This window comes from Musa acuminata, chromosome BXJ3-10 (assembly GCF_036884655.1).
Source record: "Musa acuminata AAA Group cultivar baxijiao chromosome BXJ3-10, Cavendish_Baxijiao_AAA, whole genome shotgun sequence".
In the NCBI taxonomy this organism is placed as follows: Eukaryota; Viridiplantae; Streptophyta; class Magnoliopsida; order Zingiberales; family Musaceae; genus Musa; species Musa acuminata.
In genome coordinates, this window is record NC_088358.1 from 28,472,490 (window position 1) to 28,489,886 (window position 17,397).

The 17,397-nt window shown below is 40.4% G+C and overlaps 2 protein-coding genes and 1 long non-coding RNA gene across 4 annotated transcripts; all 3 read right to left on the reverse strand.

Annotated features, from left to right (window-relative positions):
- Positions 1 to 4: 4 nt before the first annotated feature.
- On the reverse strand, positions 5 to 5,051 carry LOC108951509 (uncharacterized). Its single transcript, XR_010501685.1, has 6 exons — positions 4,912 to 5,051; positions 4,743 to 4,814; positions 1,986 to 4,374; positions 1,568 to 1,642; positions 635 to 1,099; positions 5 to 430 (listed from the first exon to the last, which is right to left on the reverse strand). It is a non-coding gene; the product is annotated as an uncharacterized LOC108951509 (long non-coding RNA).
- Positions 5,052 to 6,552: 1,501 nt separating this feature from the next.
- LOC103968579 (transcription factor ICE1-like) lies at positions 6,553 to 10,511 on the reverse strand. The gene is made up of 4 exons (XM_009381841.3): positions 9,011 to 10,511; positions 7,591 to 7,827; positions 6,926 to 7,096; positions 6,553 to 6,817 (listed from the first exon to the last, which is right to left on the reverse strand). Exons 1-4 carry the CDS (start codon positions 10,145 to 10,147, stop codon positions 6,737 to 6,739), a joined length of 1,626 nt encoding a protein of 541 aa, XP_009380116.2. The 5' UTR covers positions 10,148 to 10,511; the 3' UTR covers positions 6,553 to 6,736.
- A 2,763-nt stretch (positions 10,512 to 13,274) lies between these two features.
- On the reverse strand, positions 13,275 to 16,543 carry LOC103968580 (serine carboxypeptidase-like 45). Of its 2 annotated transcripts, XM_065171060.1 has the most exons (13): positions 16,424 to 16,543; positions 16,234 to 16,302; positions 15,822 to 16,101; positions 15,521 to 15,622; positions 15,310 to 15,405; positions 15,011 to 15,103; positions 14,842 to 14,921; positions 14,465 to 14,746; positions 14,212 to 14,336; positions 13,972 to 14,064; positions 13,763 to 13,880; positions 13,466 to 13,658; positions 13,275 to 13,396 (listed from the first exon to the last, which is right to left on the reverse strand). In XM_065171060.1, the coding sequence occupies exons 1-12, from the start codon at positions 16,457 to 16,459 to the stop codon at positions 13,497 to 13,499; spliced, it is 1,536 nt and encodes a 511-aa protein (XP_065027132.1). In that variant the 5' UTR covers positions 16,460 to 16,543; the 3' UTR covers positions 13,275 to 13,396; positions 13,466 to 13,496. The 2 variants fall into 2 exon arrangements, with proteins under 2 accessions (XP_065027132.1, XP_018675275.2); XM_018819730.2 differs by having other exon boundaries at positions 13,275 to 13,658; positions 16,424 to 16,542.
- Between the last annotated feature and the right edge of the window lie 854 nt (positions 16,544 to 17,397).

A 17,397-nucleotide genomic window follows, 5' to 3' on the forward strand; every position in this document is an offset into this window, starting at 1 on the left:
TTTGTTGCAATGAACCTTGTTTTTTTTTTGCTCTCTCATATTATCTCATGTGCTTAAGAAATTAAATTTCATAGTCCTGTATATTTTTTATGATATAATGATCGATCAATTAGCATCTCCGTGTAAAACCTGAGGCGCCTATTTCATAATACCACGCCAGAATAAGCCGGAACATAACAAAGCAGATAAAGACATTGCTTTTTCTTTCTCCGGGCTGTATGCAAAAGAAAAAGATCAGATGACACGCTCGCCTCGTGGGTGGTGCACCCGGTGACCCCCTTTCCCGTTTCCTGGCTCAGCCGCGTTTAAATAAGCGACGGGAAATGATTTGGAGGGCTTCGGTGCGCGAGTGATGGGTGCACCAGTGGGTGCCCGCATCGGGTTTCGCTTAAAGCTCAGCCCGGCCCTTTGTCTTGTAGCGCCTCCCGGTCTGCTTTATATGGTAGAAAACGGCAGAAGGATTATATTATCATATTTTTCTGGATCAGATTTGGTAAATTACTTTTTTTTTGTTTGTTTGTTAGTGTCCTTCACAATGGACTAAACTTTCTTTACCTTCTTCTTATTTCGGTTATTAATTAGTTGTCTTTAAAAAATAGGAGCCAGAGTAGGCCGGTAATATAAAAAATTATACCTTCTTTTCGTTATCCTCGTCACCTCTGGGTGGTCCGGGAACGTCGTGCAGCCCTAAAACGAGGAAGCATGAAACATGTGCTGGGATCCAACGTCGGCTCTTTCTGCCTTTAGTTTTACTACATGATTCCTGATACCTGCACTAGAGTCTCTGAGAGAAAGGACTGATAAAGAGTAGCTCTTTGAATTCAAATTTGAGGCTTATGTCACATTAATTATGAAGGAATTTAAGCTGTAGATGACATACCTGCATACTGGTGCAATTGTAGACTGGTTTTGTCATACCTGTTAATTTTCTTTTCTGGCATCCATAACTCGAGCAGGTGGGGTGGTACCATTGCATCCAATAGAAGGTCATCTCTGAAATTTATGCTGCTGGTCCCTAACAAGCAACAAGCAATTAGATCGTCCCATCTTCCTCTGCGGTTAAACAGTACGAAGCTCCTCGAGAAATTTACAGAGTTCCCTGTTCAAAGATAAATAGAATTAGTAGCTAGCAATTACTATCACATTTTTCTCCACTACATCTTTCCACAGAAGCTATTTAAAAGATTTGGTACAAAATTGACAAATTCCATGATGAAGAAGAGTTACTGTTTTATTCATCTCAAACAGCCAAACGGGCGCTGTGATAGCATATATGGACCTATTCACTGCATGCAGGATAAAATATTTTCCTAGGCTTAGATATTTTATACCTATACGTAGAGATTCATAAAATGTGATATAATTAATATTTGAAGACTGACAACCTCATAACCACAAAGCTGTTGCCCAGAGTAGTTCAGAAGGTAGCTCGATTCATAGCACCCGTTATATTATGTTTACTCGTGGAATATGTTATGTTCCTCTGCAGGTGAATGCTAATGAGAGTGCACGTGGATGGCATGGAGTTGTCAAAGCATCACTTAAAGGCGGCATGAGGGTTCCTTACCTTCTTTGTGCTCCATGAAACTCAAGTACAAGATCACGTGTCTCCATTTTATCCAATTACACAGATGTAGTAGTCCTACAGGAAAAATGAAAGAGGAATTCAGATCCAACTATATGATTCAAATCAAAGTCAGTCGCATTATTTAGTGCATGTGTGTCTGTGTGTGAGAGAGTACCAACAATAGTTAATTGATGTGAATCTTCAAAAATTAGAAAGATAGAGGGAGAGAGAGCACCAAAAATACCAATTAATTAGTTGATGTGAAGCCTTTGCAATTGTACTCCTAAAACAAAAAAGTCTTAACAATTGCTATCAAAATTAAATACCCTGTTATAAAGAGCTATCTATGTGCATGACATGTTAAGAGCCACAAATGCATGATTTAAAAAGACAAAATAATGAAGCAATCATTGATAACCTTTTCTTTCTCCAGATCTGCTGCTTGGTTACATACAGGTCAACAAAGTCAAAGCATGCTGTAATTATTGAAGCAAATATTAGTTATATGAAGAATTAAAATTAAGGAATGCCACAGTAGAGTTTAGTTCCAAGGAAATATAAATGTTATGATTCAAATGAAAGCAAAAGCAAGGAATGAGTCTCATATTGTGACCTCTGGATTAAGAATCATATGTACCAAGCAAAGGCTAAAGAATTACATATACAATGGTATAAACCTAAAAAAGCATATGACATGAGACTGCCACAGTAGTTGTATTAAGAATGAGGGTCAAGGTTTTCTTTGAAGAATTGGGCATGAAGGACAACTGAATAATAGCCACCAAACAGCTCAAATATAACAATCACATCATCTCACCACACAGTTCTTTTTTCCTTTTTTTTTTTTTTTGACTGCCACATCACATCCACCCATCTATCTACATTTGCAACCAACCTTTCTCCACAATGTCCCAATCCAATTCACATTTATCCACAAATCCAATAGCTTGATCAACCAGATACATCTCAATCACTACTACAAGTCTATGAGCTTGCAAGCCCCACGCCAGATGCTTCTATGTCAAATCAAGATATCAGCTGCTTCTATAAAACAATTGCACAAACGTAATAGAAAAGACTACCTCAAGGATGATTTGTCATCTAAAGATGAACAAAAACAAAATACAAGATAATTGGAAAGGCAAGAGCACTGGGCATCCCAAGGAACACCCACTTCAGCTTGACAGACATCAAATGCTGAATCAAACCTCACTTCACAAACCAAAAGCAGAAATGATAGTCTGCCAAGTCACATGAAAAGTCATTGGATAAGGCATAAAAGTTATATCTTCATGCATGAAAATCAAGTCTTTCAAACAACAACCTTTACAAAATGACAGACGTCACAGAATATGTCGATACCTGATCACAGTGCTAAAACCAAAAACGGAACAGCTTGTGATTCATACGGAATGTCATAGATTGGAGCTTAAAACCTAACTAAGTTAGCAATATAACAAACAGTACACCCACTCAAAACCACCAGAGAGCCTATCTAGGTGATGTGAATTCTGAACTACAAATTTTGGAATCTATAGAATATGCCAACTTTTAAAACAGGACAAGAAACATACATAGTTTAGTATAGTAGCATTACACTGCATCTTTCCTTTTGAATATATCAAGATAGCACCGCTATGGAATATATCAAGATAGTTCCTCTCTTGCGAGACACATGTAAACATAGTGGAAATATTTATTTTCCCACAATTAATAATAAAAGTAATAAAAAGCAAATATGCAAAGTACCAATTATGTTCAGAACATAATCGTGGCACCCAACACACAGAGATTTGATAGGAACTAAGAAGCAAATATTATTCTTATATGCAAATGTTGGCTGATTTTATGGCCATCAAAATTTCAGGGTAGTCAACAGGTTGCAACTCAACTCTAATGAATGTGAGCAGACAGTTGTTTTTACCAGAAGAAAAGGTTTACAGGCCACAATAAGAAATTATTAAGAAGAATCTACTATCCATCCCATATCTATATTGAGAGTCTCAAAGAAATTAGAGCCAAAGAATTTCTCCAGTATATTTATTGAGAGCTCCAAAGAAGTAAAGCCAAAGAGAAATTTTAATTTTACAGTATTAAACAATAAAACTAAGGCAAGCAACATTGCTCTTTTGTGTCCTGAGAGATCAGGGCTCAATTCATGAAAATAACCTATTATGTATATTGCCTTCCTAGACCTTGCATTGGCAGAAACCCATGCACTTGGCATGCCATTAGTATTAAAGGGTAAATTATACGAAATTAAAAGGAAAATGTCGGTAAATATGCTTTGATTGCCTTCATCAGCAGTAAAAACTTGTAGTTTCATTCTGTCTTATGGTTGACTTTTTAACAGGAAGAGGGGCATCACATAGATTACTTCTTACCATTATCCAAAGTGCTATACAGAAAGGAGACAAACATTTACTTTCACTGTGAGATAACATACAAGTAAACAAGTAATATCTTCCCTGGAAGCAAAAAAGATGTAGAAATATCGCAAAAACATAAATATTAAATGGAAGAAAGCTAACAATCTTATGCATGGACAAATCTTAGTTAAGATGAATTAATCTAACAGAAAGCAGCACTCGTCGAATGGATGTCAAACTATAGAATTACGGTACAAAACATATAGCACACAAATTAGAAGAGAGCCTGAGTTTGATGTGGCATATTACCTGATAGTATGTATGACATCTTCCATGTCCATAGATTTTCGGCCAGCATGTTGTGTAAACAACTCAACATCTTAGCAAGGTCAAAAGTCTTCCAGCACCCTGGAGAAAAAGGTCCGGTAGATGATAAGTCTGCAAAATGCCAGGAAAATACATCAATTTCTCTACCAAATAAGAGCAATGTCAAGGAGCAAAGCCAAAGCTTTAAGGGCGTCCTCAGATATATTACACCTAATTACAAAGACAAACTGAAAGCAGCATTTGAAATCACAAATTAACACCCAATCACATAACAGAATTAGAACCCTAATCACATAACAAGAGCAGGATTTCCATTTCCATCATACTTCCATCTGAAACTGCAGCAACATGAAGCGTTATCGTGAATTTGGAAAAACAATGAACAACGAATTAGATGAAATCAACGTTAGAAGCGATAAGAAAACAATTGGTGACGAAGGCGAAACCAATGGGAAGAGGGCAACGGCTTCAGCAATCACCTGCGTACTGAGAATCTAGGTCGGGGATGCATGAAACTATGGGTTTCGCTACCTCCACATCGACCTTCTTGGCTGTTCCGACGAAAGAATTCGGATGAAAGATCGATGAGGATTCTGCAATGGGGAAAGGGCAAAGAGGAGAGCACAAGGGCAGCAGAAGAAACGGAACCTCGGCTGAGATCACGAAGAGGAGAAAGCAGTCTTTGAGGATTTCCGCCCTCTCCTCCGCCTCCGTTTCCTTCTCCAGGTCTAAGCCATCTCCACCGTCGTCCTCGTCGTCGTCGTGTGAAGTGAACAGGCATGGAAGCGGAGTGCTCTCTTGTCGATCCTTGGCGCGGGAGAACAAAATTCTGAGGATTTCTGGATCCGACGGTCTTGATCGTCTTGATGGCTTAGCTTTGACGGTGGATAAATTATCATTTAGAGAAAGGTAAAAAACCCCGAAATATTCGCAATTTAACGCGCATAATGATACAAAACATAAAAAAATTAACTTAAATAGAAAATAATGACGTGATCGACACTTGATCAGTCGATATTTTAATACTACTTCAGCCACATATGACTAATATGATCTCGTACAAGACATTATTAATCATCTTATAATTATCGCACATTTGATGCAACATGACTCTATGAAAGATGCACGTAATCGTATTTGAGATTAATGTATCTATGAGCCTAACGATTCAAAAACTTAAATTTTATTTATTGAATTAATTTAAGCATCAAAGAGATCTTAAAACACTCTAACATAATTAGACAAGATTTAATTTTTTTTAATATCATTTAGAAACGAACGCAAACGAAGATCTCGATTGTCTCCAAGTCAACATCCCAATCAAACAACAAAATTTTATCATTACAACACATATTATCATTGATGCAAAACATAGTAAAATATGATTCATTGTGTAAATCACATATTAACATTGCTCGAGGTAATTTAGTGGAGAACATATATATATATATATATATCTGGTCATCACACATTGATAAAAGAAATTTAAAATATTAGTTTGATGATTGTATATCAGATTTATTAATTCAAAAATAGTCATGCACTTAAATATCTTCATAAATTTGATATTTTTCTAGAATATAAATATACATAATTAAACAAGAATTTCAAAGCCTCGAACTTACCACCTCAAATTAATAATCGATGTACAAAATAAGATATCAGAGTTGGACAGAGAATATATTCCTCATGATTCCGGCACCACTTTATTCACGATTTAAATCTCGAAAGACTGACATGACATACAACCCGAGGCAAAGAGGAATATCGAGTCAGAATGGTTGACTTGATGATCCGAGTTTCCAGCAGATGATTGGATGGTGAATGGGTTCCAAAAATATGTGGACAAGAGCTCCCAGAAACGCATATCATACATACTTTAACTACATAAGCATAATATTGCTTTGGCTGTCAGTCTCTCGGCACAAGAAGAAGGTCCTCTCAGATGTCACAAGGAAGAGGAAAAGGGAATCAGCTTCGACAATGGCGGTCTTGCATCAATCCTCGTAAAGTGCTTTTTGTCACCCCTGGCCGAACCCTACAAACGTACTGCAACTCTGCAAGGTCCGAGCAAGTCCAAAGTGAGATCATAGATTTAGAACTCCGATGTTGGATCAGAGTCTCAGTGAGCTACAAAGCCTACAAATGATCCTTTTGAAGGAACTGTTCATTCTGTGTCGTTTCTTTGGATGAACACATCCAAGAAGAAGAAGCCACATTATATATATACATATATATATAGTTCACAAAGAGGAATAAAATAAAAATAATTAACAAAAGTGTAAAGGCTTGAGAAAAGATTCATACATTATTCTTGAACAGAAAGTTTAGTTCAGTGAATTAAAGAGAGGAATAAGGGTCAAGCAGCAGCATCCCTGGATAACTAATGCTAAGAGCTGCCGATAACACTTGGGGATGAGAGCATACAAGATCCATCTCAGAGAACCAAAGCAATTGCTACCTTGATTGCTGACTACATTGTGTTGAGCAAACCTGCAGAGTGCAAGAGCACAGCCTTGATTTCTTCAGGCAGAACACCCGGGTCTTTGCATTGCTGAAAAAGATAAGGGCATATGAATGAGATATATTTAGCTATATATACACACATACACACAATGTGACTTCTTTGTTGGGGTGATAACATCATCCAATGAGAACTTACCTCAGCTTGGAAAATGTCTAGCGCGAATCCATTGAAACAGCTGATGACCGCCTGCTGAATGTCAAGCCCAAGGCTGTCAAGTGATCGCAAAGCTGAAAGCAGCAGACCAGGCCTACGGGCACAGAACATGTGTATGTCGACGGCTCGGCCTTCCCTCGCCTTAACTTCGACCTATAGAATGCACAACAAGATGAGTTTACACACTGTCTACCATGCTCAAATTCAACCAGATCAAGAGTAGCACTATGTTTTGCATAATACATGATAATGAAGACCGTGGCTGGTACTATCCACTGATGTCCAAGATCTATGAAGTCATCTTCAATCTAATTAGTTGATGATATATATATATATATATATATATATATATATATATATATTAATTATGTGTGTGTGTGTGTGTGATGTAAACCAGAAAAATAGTGTGTGTGTATGTATGTATATATATATAGTGTGTGTGTGTATATATGTATGTATGTATATACATATATATAATGTAAACCAGAAAAATAAAGACTGCAATTGACAAATAACAAGCATGCCCTGCACAATATCATGATGATAGTTCATTAAGATAACTTCCAATTCTAGCAGCCAAGTTGGTAATTGAAACTTTGGATAACAAACAAGATGCTAAAAAGTTGGCTTAAGCTAATGGCACTAACCCTTGCTGGCTGACTATTTGGACTTGGTAAAGAACTCGAGCAGTGCTTGAGTTCGTCCTTCAAACGGCATGGCAAAGTTGGTAGTGTGGGAGTCAAGGGGTGCAAGCTCGTTGCATTTGTTGTAGGCAGTGAAGAACTTGAAGGTGTTGATTCAAGCTCATTTTGAAGGTCGTTGATCCTTTGGAGAAGTTCCTTCAAGTACTCAATCGCATCGCCAAGAATGGAAGCTCTATCCATCTGTAAGGACACAAGAAATTAAGACAAAAGACAAAGAAACAGTCATGATTGGAGGTGAACAGCTGCTAAAAATTTGTCATTCCACCATTGTCATCCAAATCTTGTGGTCCTTGATGATGAAATGAGCATATATCTATATATGTTGATGACAATACACTAACAAAGATATTGATCGTAAATGAAAGTAGTACTGAACTTTCTGGGCGGAACTTAGGATGCGTATTGTTCATTCATGATGACATAGGAACTCCAATCATAATTCTTTTACATGATGGTGATGCGGCTTTAAGGTAAGCATGTTACGGAAAAACTCTTAATTTAAATATTTGGAAGACACATTAAAAAGAGCACATGCAGGAAGGTTATGTTCTTCTCAATTTGGTTCACTTGTCCCGGTCAGATCTGCCATCCATTGGAATGGGTAGGTGTCACCTGTAAATGCAGGGACCTGCCCTATGTATGTGCAGGTGGATTTTGAATTTGTTCTATTTGAGATGGAAAAGATTCTGACCCGAGGAAGAATGGTCAGCAGCTGCCAGGATTATTTCCCCACAGGACACCGGTTTCATTACAGAAGACAAATATGTACAATGACAAGGAGGAACCATTCATCCAATCAAGCACTGATCTGACAACTATTACAATAACAGAGGGGGAATGCCAACAATTGATTCGCTATAAAGGCTAGAAGAAACAGTCATTTTAACAGTTGATTCAGATAAGAAGCAAAAGATTTAGAGTTCCATCTTAAGTTAAAATTAACCGAGATGATGATGAACACATGCAAGTTTATAGTTGCCTACTGCTACCGAGTAGATTCCTGAAGTACAAAACATAAGCATGGCAAGTTCACATGAAACTACAGGAAATTTATGTTTCTTGTACAGAAGATGAGAATTCAGTATCAATTTAAGTAACATGATAAGCATATGAAATTACGATCGAAACAATCCCCTAGAGACAGTAGTTCCCCTCATAGGATGGAATTTTAAGACTAACTCCATGAAGCACGACTGGGTAGAAGCTAAACTTTGAATGCACTACAACAATTTAAAGCTTCAGTGTAAGTTCAGATCAATCTCATATAGTCAAAGCAGAACTCAAGCAATAGCATATAGAAAGGGAAAACAAAGTAAAGGAACTTGCAAGCTATGTAAAGGAACTGGTGACATATAATTCCCACCTTGCTTATCTTGGGGACAACAGATCTAAGCATGTAAAGCCTGTCGTTGAGTTTCTTTCTCCTCCTCCTCTCCGCCATCAGATTCTTCGCCGGGAGACCCTTCCTCTTCCCCCTGTCGGCCACCATGACATCAGCACTCGAACTGTTCCCTCCTCCACCTAATACATTCCCTGCATTCTCCTCAACTTTGGCACACTCTCCGGCAAAGTCATCAGAATCATAATGTAAGCCGGACCCGTCAATGCTACCCTCGTCCAACTCATCGACCTCGTTCCCTTTCCTCTTCCTCTCTTTCTCTTCCTCCAATGCAGCCACACTGCTGCTCCCTTGGCAGCTGCCTTTCGACGCCCAAGGACCCAAGATGCCGACTTTTTCTGCAGTAGCCACCGAGTTCTGCAGTAGAGCGGCGGCCGCCCGCTTCTGGAACAGGGTGGGCTGCGAGCCCGCTGTAGGGAACATCTCCAAAGGCCTCAACACCTTGGACCGGTTGAGAAACGGTGAATTCTCCAAGCTGTCGAAGCCCACAGGGCAGAAGGCGGTGCCAGAGCTGGAAACGGAGCAGTTCTCGGCAGGAGGTAGCAGAAGGGCGCCGGAGAATTGGCTTGCGGGGTTCAGCTCTGGACAACCGAGTTGTCCACTGGTTCCAATTCCGACGAAGCCAAACACTCCATCGATGGCGCCACCTCCTCCGTTCATCAAGTCAGGGGAATTTAAAACCGGGACTGCCGGAAGAAACCCCGGCGCGTCGCTCCTGAGATCAACCCCAACGCCGAAATGGTTCGAGGCATTGAAGACAGACGAAAGGGCAGGTCTCGACGAGAAAAAGGGTTGGCTTTGGTCGAGGCTATCGACGGGTGGCAGCAACAGGGCCTCATGGGGCGAGGGATTCGGGAGAAAGGCGACGTCTTTGAGGTCCTGCTGAGTCTGGAAGGCCTCGAAGGGGTGGTGGGCGGCGGCGCCGACGTACCAGTCGTCCACGAGCATGGACTTAAAGCCGGAAAGGCCGAGCTCGTCCTCCTTGGGCTCCCCCATTCCCCCTCCGCTAGAGCTGGAGGCGTTTCCTCTTGTCCAAGCGACAGGGCCGTCGTCGTCTCCACCGTCATCCATCCAGAAGCCGCCATCAATTCTCGAAAACATCGCTGCTCTTCTCACTTACCTGTTTTCCGGGCGGAAGGGAAGAAGACAATGCATGTACAACTACCAGGTCCGGTTTTGATGCTTTCCAACACTTCTCAGCCTCAGAGCTCGCACTCCACCTGGAGGGCGATGGGTTTGAAACGTTTCGTCGTTCCAAGGGAACGTGTTGCGACGTACTGCTGCTGTTCTCCTTTGCTTCTGTTGCTGGTCATGTTAGCTGACAGAACTCCCAAAATGACCGTGAAGGAAATAATGTAAAGGCTATTCATCCTTCCTCTCTCCTTCAATTTCTTCAAACAGCTTCATGGCTAGTTAAATGATGTGAATTTTGGCAGTGTACTATCGAGTTTCACACAGTCCTTTGCCTCTCTTCTTTAATTATGTGACCTTGACAGTGTACTTACTGGGTTTCACAAGCAGGCATTGCTGCAATAGGAAGCTTTCGTGTGACAAAGGGGGTGTTTTGATCTCTCTCTCTCTCTCTCTTCTCTTCTCTTCTCTTTCAGTGATCATAAGGTTTTCCCATGTCACAAAACAGACTTGGCTTCGTCTTGTTATCGTGGAGGCTTTAACCATCTTGCTTCGCTTCTTGTTTAAGGGAGATCGGGGTGGTGGCCAACCCAAAGCAGGGGGAAAGGAATGTAGATAAGACGCAGCAAGCCCTGTTTCCATCTGAAGACAGTTAAAAACTCTTTTGGCACAACTCAGACAAAACTACAGAAGCTTTTCATGCAATTTTTGATACCTTCATCTGCTGCATGAACAGCTGAAATAAGAATATACTGATATGTTTATTATCCTCTTTTTTATCTCTCATGAAATGAAATGTAAAGAAAGTGGTAACAAGATGGTAGAGATCATGCAAGCATTATTGCTTGCTTGTGGTCCATATTGCTACGGTAATCATCACACAAGGTCTGTCAGATTGATGTGAGATGAGGTGCTTAAAAATGGTTTTGTTTGGGGTGGGGAAAAAGGAACACAAGACAAGAAGGGGGTAGCATTAGCTGAGGGAGATTGGACCAGCCATCTCTTGGAAGACTTGAATGCCATTCCCTTCTTCCCGGGTTGAATGCAGAAGGCCATTTGGATGTGAGGCTGCCAGCTTCCATAATCTGCTAGCAGTTACCAAAGGCGACAGAGCTATGGATAAGCATCTGCACAGTGAAAACCAAAAGGAAAGCTAAAGTTAAATGCAGCAGTCACCTTATGTCAGGCAAGTTTTGGTTGTTCCTATCATTAGCATACATACTATACATGCCAAATCCATCTATAAAAAAAAGGCAAGATTGTATGTATATATATGTTCGAGGTTTATAAAAATATTTCTCAGATATATTAATTTAGTCTACTGCATTAAAAGGTGAAAATAATGAGTATTTTAGGAATTTAAATTTGTTATTATATTTTTAGATGAAGTCAACTGTGAGTAGTTATGATTATCAAAGAGATGGATGATTTAAATATTCGGAAGGATATATATATATATATATATATATATATATATATATATATATATACTGTACATAAAAATTTATATAGGGAATTATGGGTCATATTAGTTCCATAAGTTCATCCTACTAAGATTAATGAGATCAGTAACTTTGCAACAAAAAATAAAAATATTATTTTTATTCGGAAGGAAATAGATCAAGGAATTGAGTGAGCTGTATTCAAACCTCTGTTGTTGTTGCTCACAGCTGATACATCTCCATGCATTCCAGTCTGATCAGTGAGTATACCACAAGTAGGGAAGAGAAGACTTTGATGAATGATTTAGGACTGTGAGACACAATTTAAACGTAAGATAAGAAACAAATAATATTCTATAACATATTATAACTTCGACTTTCAAATGCAACAAAATAAAATAAAATAAAAAGTTAAATTAATTTTGTCGCATTTGATTAAAGATCATATTTGAGTGCCAATTTTCCATGAAAAAGGCAATCATCCAACGAGGTTAGAAAAGAGGAGGAGATAGAGAGAAGCTGCAAGCGGAGATGGCGCGAGTCGTGCGACAGAGGAGACAAGCACAGGGAGCGGAGGCAAGTAATGCAGGCAAGGAATAAATGGGTAGAAAACAAGCCCAAGGTTCTCGTGATCGCCCTCTTTCCATCTCACCTAAGAAGATTCCACACGCCACTCTTTAACTCTTCAACTTGCCACAGGATTCAGATCAAGAACCGGTTTCGTCTCTGCTTACGCCGAGGAAGCTGGCTGATTCCAAATCTGCCTTGGGACAATGTGTTTCTTCGAGTAGCACTCGGTTGTTGTCTGTGCTTCTTCTTTTGAGATCCATGAAGCGCCACTTGGCGGTGGAACACTCGTGGGAGAAGAACAAGTTAGGTTGGGTCATTTAAGAGCTGGCAGTCCAAGGTCTGGAGTGGTGTTCTAACCTGCATGCGTGTCTGCTGCCACAATGTCATTTGTCTTTTGTTCTATCTCAAGAATTTAAAGGATGTATTGTTCTATATCACAGTGCATACGACATGGAGGATGAAATCATAATTTTGAAGCTGCTTCTCTTGTTTTAATGGCATTCATTTTCCTGAGTCCCATTGTTACAAATTCTACTGCTGGATCTCTCTATTGCAATTTGGCAGCTACGATCTGTAAAAGGAGGAATCAGATTGCAAGAAACATCAAAGCTGATGGGGGGTTTGATCAGACTATCATCAGCTAATTTGAGGAATTGAAGCTTAGAGTTCGGGATTTCAATGAATATGCCCTGTTCTTATTTGAAGAATTCTTTTGATCTGCAAATATGAGTGAAAATGCTCCCTTTGTTAGGATTTGTTCTGCACATTAATATCTGAACCTTTTAAATTCTTACTTGGAAATAATTTCTTCAATCTCATTCACATGAACTCAGAACCTAACAGCAGTTGTTGATACTGAAAAGCTAAACAGAAAGATGGTAAAATTCCAACCTTTAAGATCACATATACATGCAAAGAAGATAATTTAAGGAATTAGTATGCAATCATATACCGACGGTAAAGTGCAAAAACTGAAAAGAATAAAAAAGCTTTTTCTGATCATGCTACAGTTAGCTTGCTGACTTCTGAGTCAAGAACAGCTTCAGTGATCCTTTTGTCATTGTAGTAAGTTTGAAATCAAAGAAGAAATGCAATTTGAACTCCATTGTTTTGATGTTGAACAGATGAAGTAGCTTCTCCACGAGACAGAATTCTACAAAAGCCGGTGACAAAACACACATTCGTGTGCCTTTTCCACACTAATTACCTAAAACTAGACATCAGCTCAAGCACACAGGAATACCATGGAATCGACACGAAACTCGCATATACTTACAATGCACACCCTAATGCTGCTGAAGAACCTGTCAGGGCGCATATGTGAATGTCTCTGGTAGCGGTCGGCCTTGTAGGAATGCTCTGAAGAGCACAAGAGACCTCTCAGGCTGTGAGAATGGAGCTTCATGAGAGGCTCCTCTTACAGTAGCAAATGAAAGCGCGTCGCCGTAAACTTGAGTCCATCCACCAACCTGCAGAAAATTTTGCGACACCAAAGTTCCACACTTGTTCCAAGTTGATCACTCAAATCACAAAAGAACATGGTGAAACAAATTGCCTGTTGGATTTTGTTTACCTGTTCTCCCTCAAACCAAGCTCTATATGGAATTGTTGTTTTGAGGCCAAGCTCGTTTGCCAGTCTTTGCACAAGAGTTCGGCTACCGGTCAAAGGAATGACAGAGTCCTGATCACCACTACAGTCGGAAAATGAAAAGCATAAGATCCTTTTGGTTCCTGAAACCACTGAATGTGTTCAACGATGATGGACTTTAGGGACTAAACTACCTGTAAACCAACACCGGGATTCCAGACTTCACAAGCGAACCCACAATCGAAATTGTTGGTACCTCCAAGTTAAGTAACTCATACTCGATAACACTTGAATACCACCAAATGTACCATGTTATCAAGGATAGTTCCAGATATGCAAATTGAACCAAGGATAAAGACCAGAAATAATCTTAAATTCAGGAATTCAAGAAATATCGAGCTCAAGTTTTATCTCAAGACAATGTTTCTGCATACCTGCTGCAAACAGTCCATTTTGTCACCCCGATAAGGTTGGCATGCAGTGATGCTTGCACATCCTTCCGATTGAGATAACTCACGGTTTCATCTTCGACGCAGACATCTACTCGCTCGGTAACTTGCTGCAGCACAGTTACAATATGCCTCAGATGCAAGGTCAAAGACAATATACAGAGAGGCTGCAGATCACTAAACGGAGGACATAAACTGACATGCATTGATGTTATTGTTATATAGGTTCTAAACTTGCCTGAGGACTCAGAACCATGGATTGCGATAAAACTGATGATATACAAACATCAAGGGTGACATCATATTTGTCGACGAATCTACTTGTTTCTCTCGTCACTTGGCTCATCACTCTTTGACAGATTGAACTAAGGGATCCTCTGTAATACTCACTGACGTAGCGTGAGTAGTTACAAGCAGAAGTGAAGATTCTGTATGTAGTATCCGATATCAACCCATGGGACCAAAAGAACTCTGCTCTTGAGTTGAAGTCGGTTGAGAACTCAAGAACCGGATTACCCAGCTGTAGCAGACATCAAACAGAACAGCAAGAATTAACTTGCTTTTATGCACAAATGTAGCAACTTGGTGAATCATTTCGATTGTTCTAGTACTCACAGCAATGCCTTTGAGGTTGAAGACCTTTTCCTTCTTATTGAAATCAACCATGAGCTGAGCAAGTTGTGGAACATAATGGCCTGAAAACCAGAGTCATGAGTTGTTGAAATTTAAGAAAGGCCCAACTTTTTCTAGCAAGACAATAGGTGAAGGTTTGCAATTTCATCACCTGCATAGCTTTCTCCAGTGATGTATAAATCCCTGCCCTTGTACCGTGGGAACTTTGTGAACCAGCGCTGCAGAAAAACAAGATTATCCCTGGCTTCACAAGCGAAAACAAATGAAGAGTCAGCCTCATCTTGCAGCTTGCTAAATGATATGCTGAATCAAGTAATTGGTTTTGTTTCCAGAAGAAACAAGAGATTGTGTTCTGAGAAGCATCAGTAAGAAAACAATTTGCACAAAACTCTTGTGAAACTTTTTTCTTACAGAAAGCTTCTATCGAGCTCCAAGCTACAAAATTAGTACCTGTAATCCGATCATTCACCCCCTCATAGTCAGAAGAGTCACTTGAAAAAGAGAAGCCAACTCCTGCTGGTGTCTCCAAATACAGCATGTTTGCCTCTGCAGATGGGAGAGAAGTAACTAACCACTGCCTTCTTTTTTCTCTCATCAGGAAAGTGCATCCAGCACAAAGAAAAGCTGTAAGAATAAAATCAATGATGCTGCAGCTTCATACCTTTATTCCAGCTATACTCATTCCTCACCAGCACTTCACCTTTTGGTCTGAAAGGCCCATTCTCAGAGAATGCCCCAACCCCAACAGAAGAGCAACCAGGCCCTATGAAGATGAAATCACAACCAACGAAGAAACTAAAATCAAAGAAAGATGAGAAAAAAAAATCTGATATTGATCTCTATAGAGAACTTTTTCTCTTATTGATGAAAAAGGCAGAACCTTGTTCATCTTCTTTTTCCCTTTGAAAAAGAAGCATATGAGCTAATTGTTCCATTTGAGAGGGAGGAAGATGTTGTATTACCTCCATTCAACCAGAGAACCAGAGGCTTTGAGGACGGATCCATCTCTGCTTCGGCAAAGTAGTAGAAAAGAGCCCTGTGCTTCCGCTCATCCACTGTGACGTAGCCTGAGAACTGCTGGAAGCTGACCTGAGGTTGGCCAGGCAACTTGACGATCCTGTTTGGGTGGGATAGATTGGACTCCAGCTCCCTGGAGGAGCAAATCTGAACTAGAGCGGCAACCATGACCACGGCTCTCCACGCCGTAGAATGCATGTTTCCGGAGCCACCACCAGGCACAAACTGAACGAGGAAAGAGAGAGAGAAGAAACAGAGTGGGATGGGGAGGATGTCAGTGCTAAGTGGAGACTAGGCAAGCGTCATATATATAACTAGATGAAGGTTATGGGGTCGAAAGATGAAGGTTTGTCTTGCCTTAACTTCTTGTGTCGACACCTTTTTGTGCTGAAAAGTGATAGAAAAATGAGCACCCTCTTCTGAATCCTGCAGCATTCGATCATGAGTTCAGTAAACCTTCTTGTTAATAACTAATTGCTCATACGACTGTACCCAAGCAGAAAAGCCTTCTTCAAAGCCTTTTTCTAAATGGACAACAATTACTTACGCATACAAAAAGTTCCAAGCAGAAAGCCCGGAACATGTGAAAAGGTTGGCCTACTCCATCTGGTTTCTCTCTTTTTCTTCACAGAAATGGGTTTTATATTGACGCTGCAGGAAGGGGCTGCTGCCTCCTCCTGCTTATCTGATTTCATCATTGTAAGAAATTGAGAGAGAGAGAGAGAGAGAGGACAGTGGACTGGCCCTGCCCTCCATTGGTCTTGTCTCCCCACCCCAAAAGAACTGCCACAAGTGACTGATTGATGCTGCAGGCTGATGCATCAAGTACTAACCTAGACTTGACATCTGTAACATTTTTCTGGGAGAATGCATTGTGACTGTTGTAAACAACAAGAAATACTTTGAATATAGAACTCCCAAAGAGACTGAAGCTAAGCTAAACATCTCGTTCCGACTGATCCGCTCTCCCGCTTTACTTCTCTGAAAGAGAGAGAGAGAGAGAGAGAGAGGGGTGGCAAAGTAAACCTGTCTTCCAAGGAGAGGAGACACCGCTTTGTTCTGAAAAGATGCCACCATTATTATGTACCTCGGTGCTGTCTGTCTCCGGGAAGAAGAACACTTACATACGTGCTTCGTACGCTTGGTGCGCGTAGTAGCAGACTCGAGATATACGTACCGAGGAGGCCTCCCCGTGCTTTTCCCCTTCCCACGTGGCTCCCTTCGTCGCCTGCCTGACCGTGGGACCCACGCCTCGGCAGAAGAGAAATTGTTTTTTCAGAGAAATCTTCTCGTGAACTTTGAAGCTCGCAATAATTGTTGATGTACTTCAAATTCATCTTGAATTTAACTTCAGCTTTCATGCAAACTCGGCCGGAAAGATGATCGACGATCCGAGAAGAAAACACCGGCTGTGTTTCTGCAACTTGCCAAACGCCAATGAGAACAATCCGAACATTAGACTGGCACCCTGAGAAAAGAGAATCATCCCCCCACAGTTTTCCTCAGAGGTAAATCCTGCAG